Source organism: Mustela putorius, unplaced genomic scaffold (assembly GCF_011764305.1).
Source record: "Mustela putorius furo isolate JIRA1106 unplaced genomic scaffold, ASM1176430v1.1 tig00000580_pilon_pilon_pilon, whole genome shotgun sequence".
NCBI classification, from domain to species: domain Eukaryota; kingdom Metazoa; phylum Chordata; class Mammalia; order Carnivora; family Mustelidae; genus Mustela; species Mustela putorius.
In genome coordinates this window covers 4,095,088-4,111,270 of record NW_025421423.1, presented here as the reverse complement: position 1 = coordinate 4,111,270, position 16,183 = coordinate 4,095,088, and the positions used below count along the sequence as shown (strand labels likewise).

Genomic DNA, 16,183 nt, shown 5'->3' with positions numbered 1-16,183 from the left:
ATGGCCCTCATCCTCAAAGTCCAGAATGGCTGCTAGAGCTCCAGCCATTACCTCCACATTCCAGGCAGCAGAATGGAAGGAGAGAGCAAAATGATACCTACTTTCCTTTTTTAAGAGAGACTTCCTCAAAGTACCATAAACCTTCTTATATCTCATTAGCCAAAAGTTTGTCAATTGACATACTCATATGCAAGGGAAACTCAGAAATACAGTTCTTTAGCTTCATGGAAATGCCTAGCTGACAACTAAGATTCTATTACTAAAAAAAAAGTATTACTAAAAAAAAGTAGGGCATGAATATTGAAAGGACACAGATGTTTCTGCCTCATCCTGCTAACCCTTCAGAAGTGCTCACGTGAGGAGAATTTAGTCTCTGGTTCTCTCCACCTAAAATGAGCTGTGACGGTTTGGTAGCCCACAGGGTTGATAGAGGTCGGAGACTGAGAAAGTCCATTCATCTGGGGATGCAGTAGCATATTGACTGGTGTGGTCATTCAGTCAGCCAGCAAACACAGCTCAGGTCTCTGCCCTCTATCAGGCCCTCTACCAGCGCCTGACCCTAGCAATGGCAGAAACGCCCAGAGCATTCTGGGAGCCCAGGAAGGGCGTCTTTTGAATGAGGGCCAGAGGAGACATTGGCTGAGCATAAACTGACCTTTGAGGGAGGGGAGCAGGGTAGAAGGGTGTCTGGGAAGAGGAAGCAGACATGCGCAGAGAGCCGTCAGCACTTTGGCCTGTTCAGGGCCTGAATGAGGCTGGTGCATCTGGGGCAGAGAGTGGAGCCTGACTGGGCAGGGCCTGGCCGACATGAACGTGATCTGTGCACCGTGGTCCCGAGACCTCCGGCCTCTGGTATGAATGGCAGACCAGGGTTGATGGGGGAGTTAGGGGCAGACTCACAGGAAAGGAGATTGCAGTCAGAAGAGGGTGGCCAGGGTGGGGGGTGCCATAGGCAAGAGGTGCTGAGGAGCTGGCCATGGGGACAAGCAGGGGGTGGGACTGTGGGGAGTGTCCGGCCCAGCCAGGGGCAGGCAGTGTCTGTCAAAACCATGTCATCTGCTCTTTCAGGCCCTCAGCCCCTTTTGAGCCATAAAGTCCCAGAGTGACGTAGGGAGGCACCTCCCAGGGCTTGGGGCTGGGGTCCAAGCAGACCCTTCCCTACCAACTCATGCCTGCTTCAGGGTTGTTTTAATCCAGGAAAGTAAAATGACTATTTAAAATAGAAAAGGCAAGATGGGGGACATTTTTCAGAAAAAAATTCCTCTATCTCCACATGCATCCAATGTTTCAAAGAAAAAATTTTAAGAATCTTGTTCAGTATCTCTGAGGGAATAGAAAACAAGCCTGCTTTTAAAGTGAAGCACTAAGGGTTTTCAATAAGTTGTGAGAGTTTTATTTTAAATGACAACAATATTATATTACATAAAACTATAACGTTTTTGTAATTTATTTAGTTTGCAAAGCTTTATGGAAGCCCTCTGGGTAGACCCAACAACCACCAGTAAGTTAGGTCGGAGGAGGATTCATATATTTCAGGGGGGAAACTGAGGTAAGGTTCCTGCCCAGGTGCCCCGGCAGCAAGTGGGGATCAAGGCTCTGTCTGTCCGCGTCCAGGCAGCCCTGGCTCTGTCCCACGCACAGACCGGAGAGACGGCTATGGGCAGCCAACTCCCTTCCACTTCTCCCTGATGACTACCATTTTGGGGTCTAATTTGCAAGGGCCCATACAAGAGACAGAACCCCTTAATTCTTAGGGAACATCAGGTCACATTAGCAAGGAGGCTGTTGCCTCCAGGAAACCACAGGAGAGAGGTCAGTGGCTACAGCTGTAGCATCAAAGGGTGGTGTGGCCCCTCAGAGAAGAGGAGGTACTTTGGAGCCCACAGCCTGGGTTCCAGTCTTGGCTTTCACTTACTGGTCATGTGACCTTGGGGACTGAATCTCTCTGTGCCTCAGTTTCCCCATCCCCCCCCAACAGAGGATAATAATCATTTCACCCTATGTCAAAAGGCTTAAACGACTGAGTCTATGCCAAATAGTCAGAAAGTGCCTCACACGGTGATAGCTTTTGTGTCCTCCTGTCGTCACCTGACAGTGAGGCTCCAGGACAGACCTGGGGTGTGTGGAGCCAGCCTCCGCCTGCTGAGCTTGCTGCCTCTGAGCAGGACAGACACGGCAACATACCAGCCACATAGCAGGGCAACCTGTTGGTTCTTCGCCTGGAGCTGAGGCCCAAGCTGGGATGACAGAAATGTCAGGGTTTCCCCTATAGCAGCCAAGGGTCGTGTGGCTTTGAGATACCCTTGTTCTGAGCCCTTCTCAGCTTCGGTTCTCCGTAGCCCTTCTTCCCTTTATCACTTCTGCTTGCTGACTTGCTCACTCTGTCTTTCCACAGTTTACCTCTCCCTGGTCCTCAGGGGGGAAACGTGCTGAGTCCCGCCATATATGTGCATTTTCTGTGCGGTTTCCGATCTCTGGGCAAGGGCAGCCACCTGGGATCAAACTTCTAAGAGCAGCCTTGGATCTGCAGCATGCCGGCCACCCAGATTATGCTCTCAGGGACTCCCCTTCCTTGTGCAATGGTCGGGAGTCTTTCCACAGTGCACCTGTCCCGGGATTCCCAGCTAGAGCTGAGGAGAATTAGTCCTTCATAATCCTTTCAACTAAACTTTCATCATAAAGTCATCGTAAAGTAAATCATTATTAATTCACTGCTAATAAGCACTAATAGCTCATAATCATGATATTTCTGGTGTGGATGGGGGAAAAAATGAGGCGTGGGAAAAAACGAGGCGTGGCACCCAGCAGATGGTAACGAATCCCCCTTCTCTCTTTCCAGGTGGACATGGAAGCCTTCCTCACGCTCACCGACGGTGACTTGAAGGAGCTGGGTATTAAGACAGATGGATCCAGGCAGCAGATCTTGGCAGCAATTTCTGAACTGAATGCGGGCAAGGTATTGTTCTCAATCTTTTTCTCCCATTTCAAAGAGCAGAGAGCTCCACTAGGAGTCTTACTAAGCCCTCCGTGTTCCTGAGGACATCTGTGGTCTGATTTTGTCTCCTCTGGCACATCTGGCAGAGGACGGCCCCATGTGCACACTTCTTACCACCGAGTGCTCCCCACCTCCCCGTTCCTTTTCCAGATCTCTCTTCCCATAGAGTTAGCAAAAATACTCCCTGTGGTCATTTCAACCCACATGGCTGGGGATTGCCCTCCAGCGTACAGTGGAAGCAAAGCTGTCGTCTAAGAGGGGCCCTGGAATCAGGCCCTCCTGGGGGTGAGCCCACTCCTCCTCTTACTCACTGTGTCCCCTAGAAGTCATCACCTCCCTGAGCCTTGCTTTTCTCATCCACTGGGGGCTGTGGGGCCGTTGCCAGGACCAAAATGTTTAGCAGCGCCCCTGCCACACACAGACCCGTCAATCACTGTTGTTATTGTTGGCATCCTACATTTTTGTCTAATGTTAAATTTCTGTTTCACCAGCTTTAAACCAAAAATTAACAATGCACCCCAATCAAAGCACACATTGCAAGAAACAATTAAAAAAAAAAAAAAAAGCACGAGAAGTGATCACCACTCACTTGGCAAACCTTAGCCCATTTGCTGTTGGGCTATTCAAGCTCCTTTGCTTCCTAGTTTCTTCCCTAATGTGGGCTGGACGTTTCTGTCTCCAACAAGGGATAGGACTTGCTTACCTGTTGCTGTTTCACGCTTGGCCTGACAGCCCCTCTCTTGTTAGACAATCATGCCGTGTCTGGGGTTTTGCCATTACAAATAGCACTATAATGGATATCTCTGCCTTGTTCCTTTCTCTTCTGTTGTTTTGTTCCTCGGGCTGTGTTCCACAACTCGAGGTCGTGTCAGAGAGCGTGACCGGTCTTATGGTTCTTTCTGTGTTTTGCTGGGTAGGCACAGAAATATTGAACAGACTTAGAGTGCCAGCAGCAAATAAATATTCATGTAACCCTTTATCATTCACAAGACACTTCCCATACATTTTCCCAGTTAATCCGGAGGCCAGATCCTCACACTTGCCTTGTCCAGCTGGCGAGGGAAGAGAGCCTCGGGGAGGGAGGTGTGCCCAGGTGGAGAGACGGGCAGGCAAGTGAGGCAGGACCTGCACCCGGGTCCTCTTCGTATGTCCCCCCAGCACGTGCTGGGCATGGGGGGCTCCTGCCAGCCCCACTGGGGATGGGGGGAGGTGGGGTCGGGCCTCTTGCTGTCGCCATCATCATTACTATTTCACCTGTTTATAGGCTGCAAGGTGGTCCTTCCAAGTGATTTAGTTGGCAGTGCTTCTGGCGCCTGTGTTTTACCTTGAGTTTTTACTGTTTGTTCTTTTTCTTCTGTAAGTGGCCCATTGCTAGACACAGCTCATCTGTTCCATGGGCCCGGGCTGCCTTGCTTTACAGACGGGGAAGCTGAGGCTCAGGGGTAGATAGTGAGACCCGCCTCCCAGACCAGCACTGTTTCCGCTCTGCTGTGAGATGTGAGGAGCAGGGTGGGGACAGGGGGGTGAGGCGGGCATGGGAGTTGCTGGAAGTTACTAGAAGTGGGCCAGTCTTGGATGGTAGTAAGAGCTTAGCCAGGGAGGTGAAGCCCCAGGGTGGTGCTGGGGCATCAGCGAACCAGAGCAAGCACTAGTCTTCGGAGCATTGATTGATTGATTGATTGATTTTTTTTAAAAGATTTTTATTTATTTATTTATTTGACAGACAGAGATCACAAGTAGGCAGAGAGAGAAGGAAGCAGGCTCACCGCTGAACAGAGAGCCTGATTCAGGGCTCAGTCCCTCGACCCTGGGATCATGACCTGAGCTGAAGGCAGAGGCTTTAACCAACTGAGTCACCCAGGCACCCCTGGAGCATTGATTTAGTCATGAAAAGTAGCCCTTGGATTCTCTGCCGTGTCCCAAGCGTGACGTGGATGTTGACCTCTGAGGCTACTTTGTGCGCAGCACTGCTCTCAGCAGTCACATCTCGTCATTTGCTTAACTACACAAAGCCACTGAGGCTGGGTCCAGTTCATAAGTGAAGGAACTGAGGCAGAGGGAGGTTAAGGAACTGGTCTGAGATCACACTACTGGTAAGTGGCAGAGCCAGAATTGGAACCTGGACTTGGTTTGTTGACCACTATGCTGCCCTGCCTTGGTGTAAGCCACAGATGTGTATGAAGGAGAGCTCCTGACCTTGAGCGAGGGCTGGAAAGACAAGGTCCTGGAAGACATCCCCAAGGAAGTGGCAGGAGGTCTGGGATGGAAAGAAAGATGGGAAAGTTTGGGTAGAGGGTAGAAGAGTACAGACCAGGCAGAGGGAAGCTTGTATGCAAAGTCCCTGTGGTGAGCGGAGGTCCAGTACATTTCAAGATCTCAGGGAGTGCTGGACCTGAGAGCAGGTGGTATGGTGTGTGGGGAGCCCAGATGGGACAGATGAGGCCCCCAGGTGACTGAGGGTGACCCAGTCAGGTAAGGGCAAGGGCTTTGGGGAGCGGGTGGCTGAGTGATGGTAGGGGGATTTGGCCCAAGGTTTGCAGGACCTTTCCTGCTTCTGGCCTCCAGAGGCCAGACTTGTGAGCCAAAGAGAGCATGGAGGTGGGGGAAGCCAAGCCAGTTGAAGAAGGACAGGAAAGGTTCTAGATGTAGCACCAGTGAGGACCATGGAGGGGTTGGGAGGACAGGCCAGGAGCTGGGTGTCACTAAGAGCCTAGCCCAGTGCATGGTAGATGGTAGCTGCTAATGCTTCCAGAGCCTCCCCTCTGCCCTCAGTGACCATGGCCTTTGTGGCCCAGGATCACAGAAAGGAGGCAGACTGGACTGGCTTGAGAGTCTCAGGAACATTAACAGCTGTGATCAGAGTGGATGATGTGGCAGCTCAAGCCGACTCCAGAAGAGAACATTTTTCTTAACAGGGACCAGACCAGGACCTTGCCCAGACCAGGACCTTTTTCATTTTCTCTCCCATTCATTGCCTTTATTCCTGTAGCAGTCTGTTGCTGCACCAAACAAGGCTCAGCCTAGAGAAGCAGAAGCATCAATAGGTTCATGGTTCTTAGTTCAGGCTGCATCTCCAAGGACCGTCTACTAGGTAGCTCGGGAACAGCAGGAGTTGGTTCTCACAGCCTCGTGGCTGCAAGTCCCAGACCAACCTGCCAGCGTGGTTGAGATCTCTGAGGGTCCCTCTCCAAGTTTCCCACTGCCACCTTCTTATCGTGTCCTCACATAGTAGAGAGCAGGGAAGCAAGGTTTTTCCTCTGTCTTCTTCTAGGGGCACTGCTGCCAGCATGAGAGTCCCACCCTGTGACCTCATCCAAGCCCCGTCACCTCCCAAAGTCCCCACCATCTCACACCATCCCACTGGGGCTGGGGTTTCAACATAGGAGTTTGGGTGGTGGGGCACCTTTCTTTTTTAACAGTGGTCTTTTGGGGGGCTGGGTGCCAGCTGACCAGCTCTCAACCAAGAGACCTGGGTGCTTCTGACCCACCAGACCGAAGGGCTGGCTCGTCCCACCCACGTCCCTCCCACGGGCAGCATCTACCCTCAAAGTCAGCCAGTTCCACATGGAAATAGGGGCAGAGGGAAAGTCTGAATGACCAGGCAAAGTTCAGTGGACGTAAGGACCGTGCATCACAGCGTGTCCTAGAGCAAAAGCATGACTGGGAGAAGCTAAAGATTACGAAAACCGCTCAACCCCGGGGTAACCATTGCAGCTATGCGCTGCTTCTTAGAGGAAAGAAGTTCTCAGGCCGAGCCTGGCTTCCAGGAGCCCTTTGGATGGCCTTTGGAGGCCCTGGGCCTGAGCTCTTCTGGGCTGGCCCCGCCTTGATGGCTACAGGTATCCACTCCCTCTTCAACGCCCATACTTTCTCTTTTGCAACCCAGGCTCAGCCAAGAGGGACCCCCTCGGTGGCTCTGATGCTCTGGACACATTCAAGAACCCAGACCAGGACCCAAGGGAGGGAGGCCCAGCTTTCCTTGTCCACCAGTGTCTTCATGGCTGTGGTCCACAGCATGGTGGGGGGTTGTGGACCCAATTTAGTGGTTCCCCAGCAGCATTTTAAAAAACAGAATAGCGTAGAACATGTCAGCATTCTTTGCAGGTAGGAGGGTAAAATTTGTTTCAGTTGTATGTATTTACACGTAACAAGGTTATAACCTAAAATGTGTTTCTTGCACAGTCAAAAAATAGTTAGAACATTTTAACCTAAAAGGTTTGATGTTTGTTTTGTTCTGTTGGTGAAAATACCAGGAAAGCAGCATGGGTCCACAGCCTTTCAAGCCACAGGCCTTCCGGCTGAGCCTACCCCCCACCACCAGTGTGCAAGTTGTGATGTGTACTCAAGTGGGCTTATTAGTTGACTAGTTTCAAACAGTTTATATGTTGGAGAAGGTCAACCAGAAACTTCACCTGAATTTCACCTTTCATTGGTCCAAAGCCATTGCAGTCTTGCCATCTTGTGTGTGTGTATGACTATCAAAGCAGCACACATTCATTTTACGAAGTTTGCACAGTGCCAGAGAGGGCAAAAGAGTTCTTAGAGGAATCATGATCCAACCAGCCAGAGGCCAGTGCTGTTCACATTTGGAAGATCACTGCAGTGTTTGCTGCCAAATATTTTTCTCTGCGGAGATAAATTTGGATCTATAATTTTACCTCCTCCTTTCTTCATTTAACATTAAATATATGCAGTTACTCGTGTCATTAAAAACTCTTTTTAATAGAATACATTTGCATGGATGTACTAAAATTACCTTATTTTAAATCCCTACTTGTTGGATATGTGGATATCCGAACTTTCTATTAATAATGCTGCAGTGGGCAACTTTGTGTATAAGGCTTTCTAATTATCTCCTCAGAATAGATGTCTAAAAGTGGACTCGTGGAGTCAAAGAGTCTAAATCAAGGTATAGGGCACTTCCTCCTGAATTACTTTCCAGAAAGAGCCAGTGAACTTCCCACCAGCTGGGGGCATGTGGCTCAGGTGTCAGCGGATCCCCGCCAGCACTGAGTGCTCTTGGTTTGCTCTTAGATGTTTATTAATTTGGAGGCCAAAAAGAGTGCCTCGTTTTAATTTGTATTTCTTTAATTACTGGTTAGACTGAACACGTTTTTCTACGTTTCATGGCCATTTGCTTTTTGCTTTTTAGGAATTATCAGGCAGGTCCTTTGAAGCACAGGGGTTTCTAAGGGGCAATTATTGTCATCGTCTTCAGTCATTGTGGACGCCGGGAACAGTTACGGTTTTCCTTGTCTAGGGCTCTCTCCTTCGTAGGAGGCAGAGTGCTGGAACCCTGGCTGGCACTGACCTCGTCTCTCAGGTGGTTCAGGCTAAGGTAGCATGTCATAGTCACATGGCCCTCGTTGCTCCTGTTTAGTTTTTCAGCCTTCTGCAGTTTGCCCAGTGTCACCCCGCTCATTATCCCGGGTCAAGCCTCCTCACAGTCCCAGCATGTCCTCCTGTCTGCCATTTGCAGATAGGAAGTCCATCAGTGCGGGGTCTTGCCGGACGCCACTGCGAGGGAACCGTTGAATAGGGACTCGCCATCTTCTGACCCCATGTCCATGCCTTGCCCTCTGCCCTGCAGCCTTTAGGTTTGTGTTGTTGGACTCCGGGGAGGTATTTTTCTAGCTTATTTAACTTAATTGGAAGGATTGGCATGTCGGGCAGTCTTACTGCCTGCTCAAGTGTCTAGGAGGCCTGGATGGTGATAGAGGTCCCGGCTCAGGGCTCATGGAGGGGTCCCATGGGGCCTGAAGAGTCCACGAAATGAAAGAAGAGAGAATTTGAAGCCTGAGCTCCCTCAGTGGACTTCTTTTTTCCCCTTTTTACTCTTAGCAGAGAACAGTCTGCCAAAGATTATTCATTTTTAATCTGCTTTACATTTTGACCACATTTGTTGGTTTTAAAAAATATGTGTTTAGTCCACACTGCTGTCCTCTGGAGGACAGGACCTGTCAGCTTCCTACTGCCCACACAGGATCTGATGTCACCAGCAACCATTTGAGTACTATTATTATCCCCATTTTATAGCTAGGGAAACTAAGGCCCAGAGAGACTAAGTGTCTTGCTCAGGGTCACTCAGCTAGTAAATGGGAGGAATGGGATTTAAACCCAGGCTGTTTGGTTCCAGTATCTGGTCTCTGTGTATTGCTGCCTCCCAGCCAGGTATTCAGTGAAGATGTTCTCTGGGCTGAAAGAAATATCCACATCCTCCCTCTTTTTTCATCTCAAAACGCGTGTGCTAAGGGGTAGTGTTGTGGGGGGAATGCTGTGGGGCTAGAGTGAGTCATGAATCATTGCCAAGAACAATCTGACATCTTTTGGGCAAGGGGGAGTACAGCAGTTCAAACTCCCTGTGTAGCAGGAAGAATTCCGCTCCCACTCAATTCCCTAGAAATCTGAGAGCTAGAAAGACACACAGAGTGAGTTGGGAGACAACCTCCCTTCCAGGCCATGTGACCTGGGCCAAGTCAGTCCTGCTCCCTGGGCTCTGTGTCCCGTCCTTGTCTGGGGGATTGGACCCCTGCATGTTGGGGGCCCTTTCCAGCCTTGACATGCTGGGATTGTGGGTGCTGGGGGACATTCTGAGCCAGCGTGTTTTTATTAAACTCCGCACTCTTTTAATTAGATAATTTATTTTCCCCACGATACCCATGGGTTTCTCAAGTATGAGTTGAGCATTACCAACACTATGTCAATTGAACTAATAGTTAAAAGATTTAACAAGACATTGTGTCTGTTTTTGATTTCCTCCACAGGGACGCGAGAGACAAATTTTACAGGAAACCATTCACAACTTCCACTCTTCCTTTGAGAGCAGTGCCAGCAACACCAGGGCCCCCGGAAACAACCCCTGTACATGATCCTCCCTCCTGTGGTGACCAGCGTGAGCTTTCTGAATCCCAGTGCTACCCTCACGCAGCCCGTGTTCCGGCCATCAACTCCTCCCCATTCCCTGAAACACGCCCCGGTTGGTCACACCACCGTGTGTGTGTCACGTTCCCTCTGCCCCAGATGCCTGTCTTCCCTTCTCTTCTCTGCTTTCGTAGTTGGTGATGCTCTTGCTGTAACAAACTCCAACGCGGTAGACTTATCCTCATATGAAGTCCGGTATGGCTGCTTCTGCTTGGCAGGTGGCTTCCCACTGTAATTTGGGGACCCAGTTCCTTTCACCTTGTGGCCTTGTCATCCCCAGGGGCTTCAGCATCTTTGCTTCTTGCTGGCAGAAAGGGGAAAGGGGCGATGGAGAAGGCACAGCCATTCTGAACGACGTACCTCTCCACTGTTCTTGCTCTATCCTCTCCTGCTCAAGTTCCATTGGCCACTGGTAGTCACATGGCCCCACCTGGCTGCATAGGAGGCTGGGAAATGTAGTCTTTGCTCAGGTGGTGGCTGCCCAGCAGCAAGTCTACACTTAGCCAGGGCGGCGCCATGTTTTAGAGGAAGCTTAGCTTTCCCTGACACATCTTCCCATAAAACTTCTAACTTTTTCTTTGTGATCCAAGTCACCGATCCAGTAAAGCCTTCCTTGACTCCCTTATACAGAAGTAACTTTTTAGGACTCCGTTCTAACACCCGGCTGCACCGACTGCCTACAACACACAGCAGGTGTTCAGGATGTGTGCGTTGAATGCGTTTGTCTTTATTGTGATGGCAGGCTTTTCTGTAAGAAAAAGAGTAGGTCTGCTTTGTGATCTCAGGTCCCTTCTCCCTTCTGGCCGTCAGTGTCCTCACTGCAAGATCTAGGGTCAGGCAGGAGGAGGCTCCGCCGATAGTCTGCTCTGCTCATGCCATGTCGCCATAGGCTTTCCTGCACGTCAAGGGGGAGCAGAAGACCCTAATATATTGCACAGTGGAGGGACTTTGGTGCTCAAATTTTCTAGACAAAGAAGCCAAGTGTTTGGAATTTCTTGTACACCCTGTTAATGCTATGTTCCTCAGAAGGGAATCGGTCCCTACGGTTTTCTGCCCCTATTACATTTGCAGAGCTTCGACAGTAGCTTTTAGAAGTGTTTTCAAGTGAGTCATTTGGCCAATGCTTGTAGCATTTGTTAACATGCTGGGTGCCGGGGCTACAGAGACAAGCTAGAGCCAGTCCCCACCCTTGGGGACCTTTGTAGGCAGGAGAGGACAGGAATGGTTGGTCCCAACCTCAAGAGGCAGAATGGCAGAACTCAGGCTCAAAGTTCACCTCCAGCCCTGTGGCTGGCCAGCTGCATGGCCTGGGACAGGTCACTTGGCCTCTTGCTCAGAGCTGAGAGCCGATGTGCAGAAAGCTTTTAGTCTGTACAGAGCACCCAGTAGGCCGTCGCCTTCACAGAGTTCTTATCTTTGCCATAAGCTCCACCAGGCTACTTGCTGATCTCCTTGGGAGGTGTGGCCACCCATGTCCCTCCCCAGCCACGAAGGCCTGCTCCCCCTCCATTGGCTTTGCAGGGCAGCTCTGACCACCTCATGTTTCCCCCACCCCTGCCCGTTGAGAAAGCTTCTCCTCCCTCCTCCCATCCTCCCACTGGTAGCAGCCTACTTTCAACATTCCCGGGAGGAGGCTGCACTTTAGCCGTCACTGACAGGCTTATTTGTAAATAGTCCTCAAAGCCAGGCCGTTAAGGAGACATGGTCAATGCACACGTACTGTGTGCAGCAGCTTGAGGTCAGTGTCGTCCATCCTCTCTGTCACCCTGGAGAGCCCTGCACATCTGGGAAACCCACAGAGTGAACCTACGTGCCAGTTACACAGCCCAGGGTGGGCATAGCTGGCCCAGACCTGGCTCTGGTGGGCTTCCAGGCCCAGGCCTTTCCACTGATCCACGTAGACTTCCGGAGCTGGAGGCACCGGGTATCCTCAATGTTGTAATGTACTGATGTCTCTAGGGCTTAGTTCTCAATAGGTCAAAGGTTGTTTGCCCCTGAAATACACTGGTCTCTGAGTTACGTGCCCCGAGGTTCTTTGTCTGCTTCCTGCTGCTGTGCTAGTTTTTCCGTAAGCCCCCTATTCGTGCAGCATGCTGCCAGGTATATTTGACTGAACGTCCGCCACACACACAAACTGTGCTTTATGGGGGCAGCTTTCCTCATCTGATGGCCCAGACAGAGCGGGGCTGATTCTCATCTTGCAGGTGGGAAAACAGGCTTGGGAGAGGTGCTTCTCTTGGCTTTTCCATTGGAGTCAAGTGGCTCTAAGGCTTTTCTCCCAGGCAGTTTGTGTGCTGTCTGATGAGAATTATCTAGCACACTTTCTGGGACATGATCTTCCCCTTCCTGGTGACACTCCCCACCCCACACATGTATCCCGCACCCCCCCACACTCCCACCAGTCTGTAAGAGGCCATTCTCCTCCATAGGAAGTGTTTCCCTTGCTCAGTGACCTGAACCAGCATTCCCCAAAGTGGGTTCCTTGGAACACTACTTCCATGGGATATTAATGGGTTTTTCATAAAGAAAAATCAAGGGAGTGTGTATGTGAAAGTGGGGTAGGGCACTATGTGATCAGATAGGTTTGGCGGGCACTGGGTTAAAGCCCAGTTATATGACTGTCTTGCTGCAGGACATCTCAGTACCTTCAGCTTGCCTGCGTTTGTAGGGCCTCTTGGAGGCAGCTGTGTAACATGTAGCATTTCCCATATGTTTGCTCACAGATCACCTCTTCATGGTGCTCTTGCAAGACAGGTTCCTGGGACACTGTCCAGGAAGCCTTCTTTGACTGGGACAGTGGCAGCCACGAGGACTCAGCTGCTGGGAGTTGGGTGAGGGGGCACTCAAGGGCTTTAGCTGGGTCAGGGATACTCAGTCCTTCTCTGTGCCCAGCATTTCCTGGCAGAGGGGCCCTGCTTTGGCAGTAGGACATCAGGGTTGGGGAGTCCCCTGAACTTTTGGGTGATTGGGACCTGGCTCAGAGGACTCTCCATCTTTTGCAGGGGAGAGGGCCCTGTTCCCCAGCCTTAGTGCCATAGCCCCACTGGTGTGTGCTGTGTGTTCGTGCCACAGCCCCCGCCAGCCAGGGGATACTCCTGCCACCTTCCTTCGGTGCCAGACCATTAGATAGAAGCCAGCTAGTTTTGCAAGGAGAATGCTTACATTCACCAAACATGCACTGAGCATCCAGCCTGTGCCTGCCCTTACTTGTGTTTTGGATCCAGAGTTGAAATATGCACATTTCTGCCCTTAAAGAGCCCAGAGTGTCTTAGAAGAGACAAGCATGTAATAAATGTGTTACAGTGCTGTGTGAGGAGTCTTATAATGACTTATGATGAAGGCATGTGCTAGGTTCGTGGCTCTGAGCACATTGTCTGTGATGGCTGAGGTTTGGCCCAGTAGGAGAGGGCTAGCAGATGAGGAATCTAGCGGGCCCCCAGACAGGGACAGCCTGTGTGAAGTTGGTCTGTATATAACGTTTGTGCACTACATGTTGCTTGGGTTGTTAGATACCTGTTTTTCTGATTTGGGTTGGGTTTTATTGTTGTTGTTTTTTGATTTGGGTTTTTTAAAATGCATAGAAACAGTTTGTCCCCCTGGAGAGAGCACTGAATCTAGAGTCAATCCTAACACTGGGTTTTTGCTCAGCCACTTACTGGGTAACAGCTGGCTTTTGTTGTTGTTGTTGTTTTTAGAAGAGGGTAGTGCTCTCCAAGGTGCTGAAGATCAGATGTAAGCAAGAAAGCCCTTTTCACACCATGTTGAGCCATGCAGATTTGAGAACTCCCCACTATGGCTGCACATCTGAATTTAATCTCAGCCTCCCTCTCTATCTCCCCATCCTCCTCTTCCCTACCTCCCACTTTCCCAGATGTAGCCATAGCTAGGGAGGGGAGCAGCGGGTAAGGCCAGAAGAAGGGACCTCCCGCCAGAGGGAGCAGCAGCTTAGCTGGGCTCTGCTGGCCTCAGAGTCCAGGGAAGCAAGAATTGTCAGAGGATCCCCACACTCCAGCAGTTCTGACTCTGGGGGTTTGTGTCTTTGGGATTCCCAGCAAGGTGAACAGAAAGAAGCAGGAAGGCTTTCCAGCCAAATTGCAGGAGCTGATCCAGCAAAGAGGAAGCAGGAAACCCTTCCATTTTCTCTTACCTTGGAGCTGCCCAAGGACACAGCCATGCAGGCGAGGATCAGACTAGGCTGCTGTGGGCACCTACGCTGACCCATGCCACCAAGAATGCCTCCCAAAGCTCGAGACTCTTCTTGGGAAGATTTTGCAGCCCAGCCTGAAGGTGTTGTGAAGCATCATCTGTGCCCATCTGTCCTTGTCCATTTCAAGCAAGATTATCGTGTCTTTTTAACTAACAGATCCTGTTCAACATGCAAGGACACCCGATGTTTTTTCCTGATAAAGTCAATACCAAATTCTGTAGGACAGGCCAGAGAATGAGTCTCCTCCCCAGGAGGTGGGAGGTGAATCACCTCCTCTGGGCAGGTTCTCCTTAAATATTTCTGGAAGGTCTGCCAGACTCGCCACTGGCCTCTGGAGGTGTCTGCTCCTCTGGAACATGCCGCCTAAGAGGGGATTAGACTCTGCCTGAAATTTCAGCCCCTCATCTAAGAAGCCAGTCTGTATGGACAGTGATTCACCAAAGCTTGGGATGACAGAAGGGAAATCAACACAGAATCACCGGTACTGGGGTAGAGCAGAAAGCCCAGTTCATCTGTCTCCAGTTCTTTCTAAAGCAGAAACACCCAGGGATCCCTCCTCAGGGCCCTGCCCAGTGGGGTGAGCCAAGCCCACCAGGTTCCCAGTTCCTTTCAGAGCCAGGTCCCTAGGGCTACTGGACAAAGGGCATGGCTGTCTTCTTCAGGGAGATGTGTCTCTACCCTCCAGGTAACTGGGCTAAAGTTTAGCCTTGAGTCCTCCATAAAGCTGCTGTATCCTTTGATATGAGACCAAGTTGCCATTTTGTTTCAGCTCTCCCGAGTGGGTTCCCATGTTCCTCAGCATCATACATCACTTTTTATTATTATTTTCCTCATGAAGGGACTTGATTTCTCTAAAGGACTTTTGTTTGCCAAATGTGTATTAAATAACCGTGGATTTGTCTTCCCATGTTGATTTTGCTCATCAAAGGCATAAATGCTGCTCGTTTTCCTTCCCGTGACAACCTTTCCAGTGCAGGCACTCGCAGTGAGCCAGTGAAGCTGTGGGCTGCCCTGTCTCTCCCACACCTGCCCCACTGGGCAGCTCTCTCAGCCCCTTCCTGCCAGGTCAGTGACCATGGCCCACAGATTTTGTTTTGCCATGATGCATCACGTCCTCTTTGATCCCCATCATCTATTTCATCCAGCCCCCCCCCCACTGCCCCTCTGGAAACCACTAGTTCTCTACAGTTAAGAGTCTGTTTCTTGGCTTCTCTCTCTCTCTCTCTCCCTTTTTACACTTTGTTCTGTGGCATAAGGACATTAATCTCACCAAGGTCCCCCGGGTACAGGGAACAGCGGGTCTGAATGCAGGGCTCACCTCTCATTCTTAGGAGGGGCCACGTTTTCTCCAGGCTGTCTTGCTGCCTTTCAACACACAGAGAAACATTAAATTGGTATGAGCCCCACCAGTAACAAAAATAAAACCTGTTAGTCTGTATGGCTTGTTCACAATTTTTAAAAAAATTTTTTTGGCAGGCCGGTGGGGCGGGCGGGGAGGGTGGGTAGCGGGCTGTGTGTGCTCATGAAACACTGTAAATAGCTGGGAGATTCTCTTTGTTCTAAGAATTCTTACAAGTCAGGGGACTGCCTCGTGTCCTCGTGTTCTGCCATCAGTCCCTCATGGTGGCACACTCGGTGCCACAGAGCATACATACAGGAAGCGGAAAGAAGCAGCCAGAGGAAGGCCAAGGTCTGTGGGGCCCCAGAGGGCAGGGCAAAAATACTGGGGAGACCATGGCAGTAGAGCCAGCTTTCCAGGAGGAGGAACATTCCAGGAAGCAGAGCTCCCTCCAGAAGGGCCCCCAGAGACTGGGCCAGCATGGAGCAGGACAGCTGCAGGGGGGGGGGTGTCACATTTTGAATGAGGATTGGACCCAGCAGTTGGTTCCCCAATGGCCCAAAGGTGGAGACGACTTGAGAAAAACAAGAAGGCGAGGAGCTTACCTGACAATACACACATTTTGTAGGACTGGCCTTGATATGAGTTGCTCCTACTCAGCAAGAGCAGGTGGTGGTGACAGTAGTTCTAGTTTTACTGATGTGTCAATCTAAGAGTATGA

At 50.6% G+C, this 16,183-nt stretch overlaps 1 protein-coding gene across 2 annotated transcripts in view; it reads left to right on the top strand.

The window, feature by feature from the left end:
- The window catches only part of ANKS6 (ankyrin repeat and sterile alpha motif domain containing 6), a 49,145-nt gene extending 33,584 nt beyond the window's left edge, over positions 1-15,561 (top strand). For both annotated transcript variants that reach the window (XM_013053807.2, XM_045081619.1), the window contains exons 14-15: positions 2,840-2,956; positions 9,760-15,561. In XM_013053807.2, the coding sequence (XP_012909261.2) occupies positions 2,840-2,956; positions 9,760-9,864 (222 nt within the window). In that variant the 3' untranslated portion in view covers positions 9,865-15,561. The remainder of the gene's footprint in view (positions 1-2,839; positions 2,957-9,759) is intronic.
- Positions 15,562-16,183: the final 622 nt, after the last annotated feature.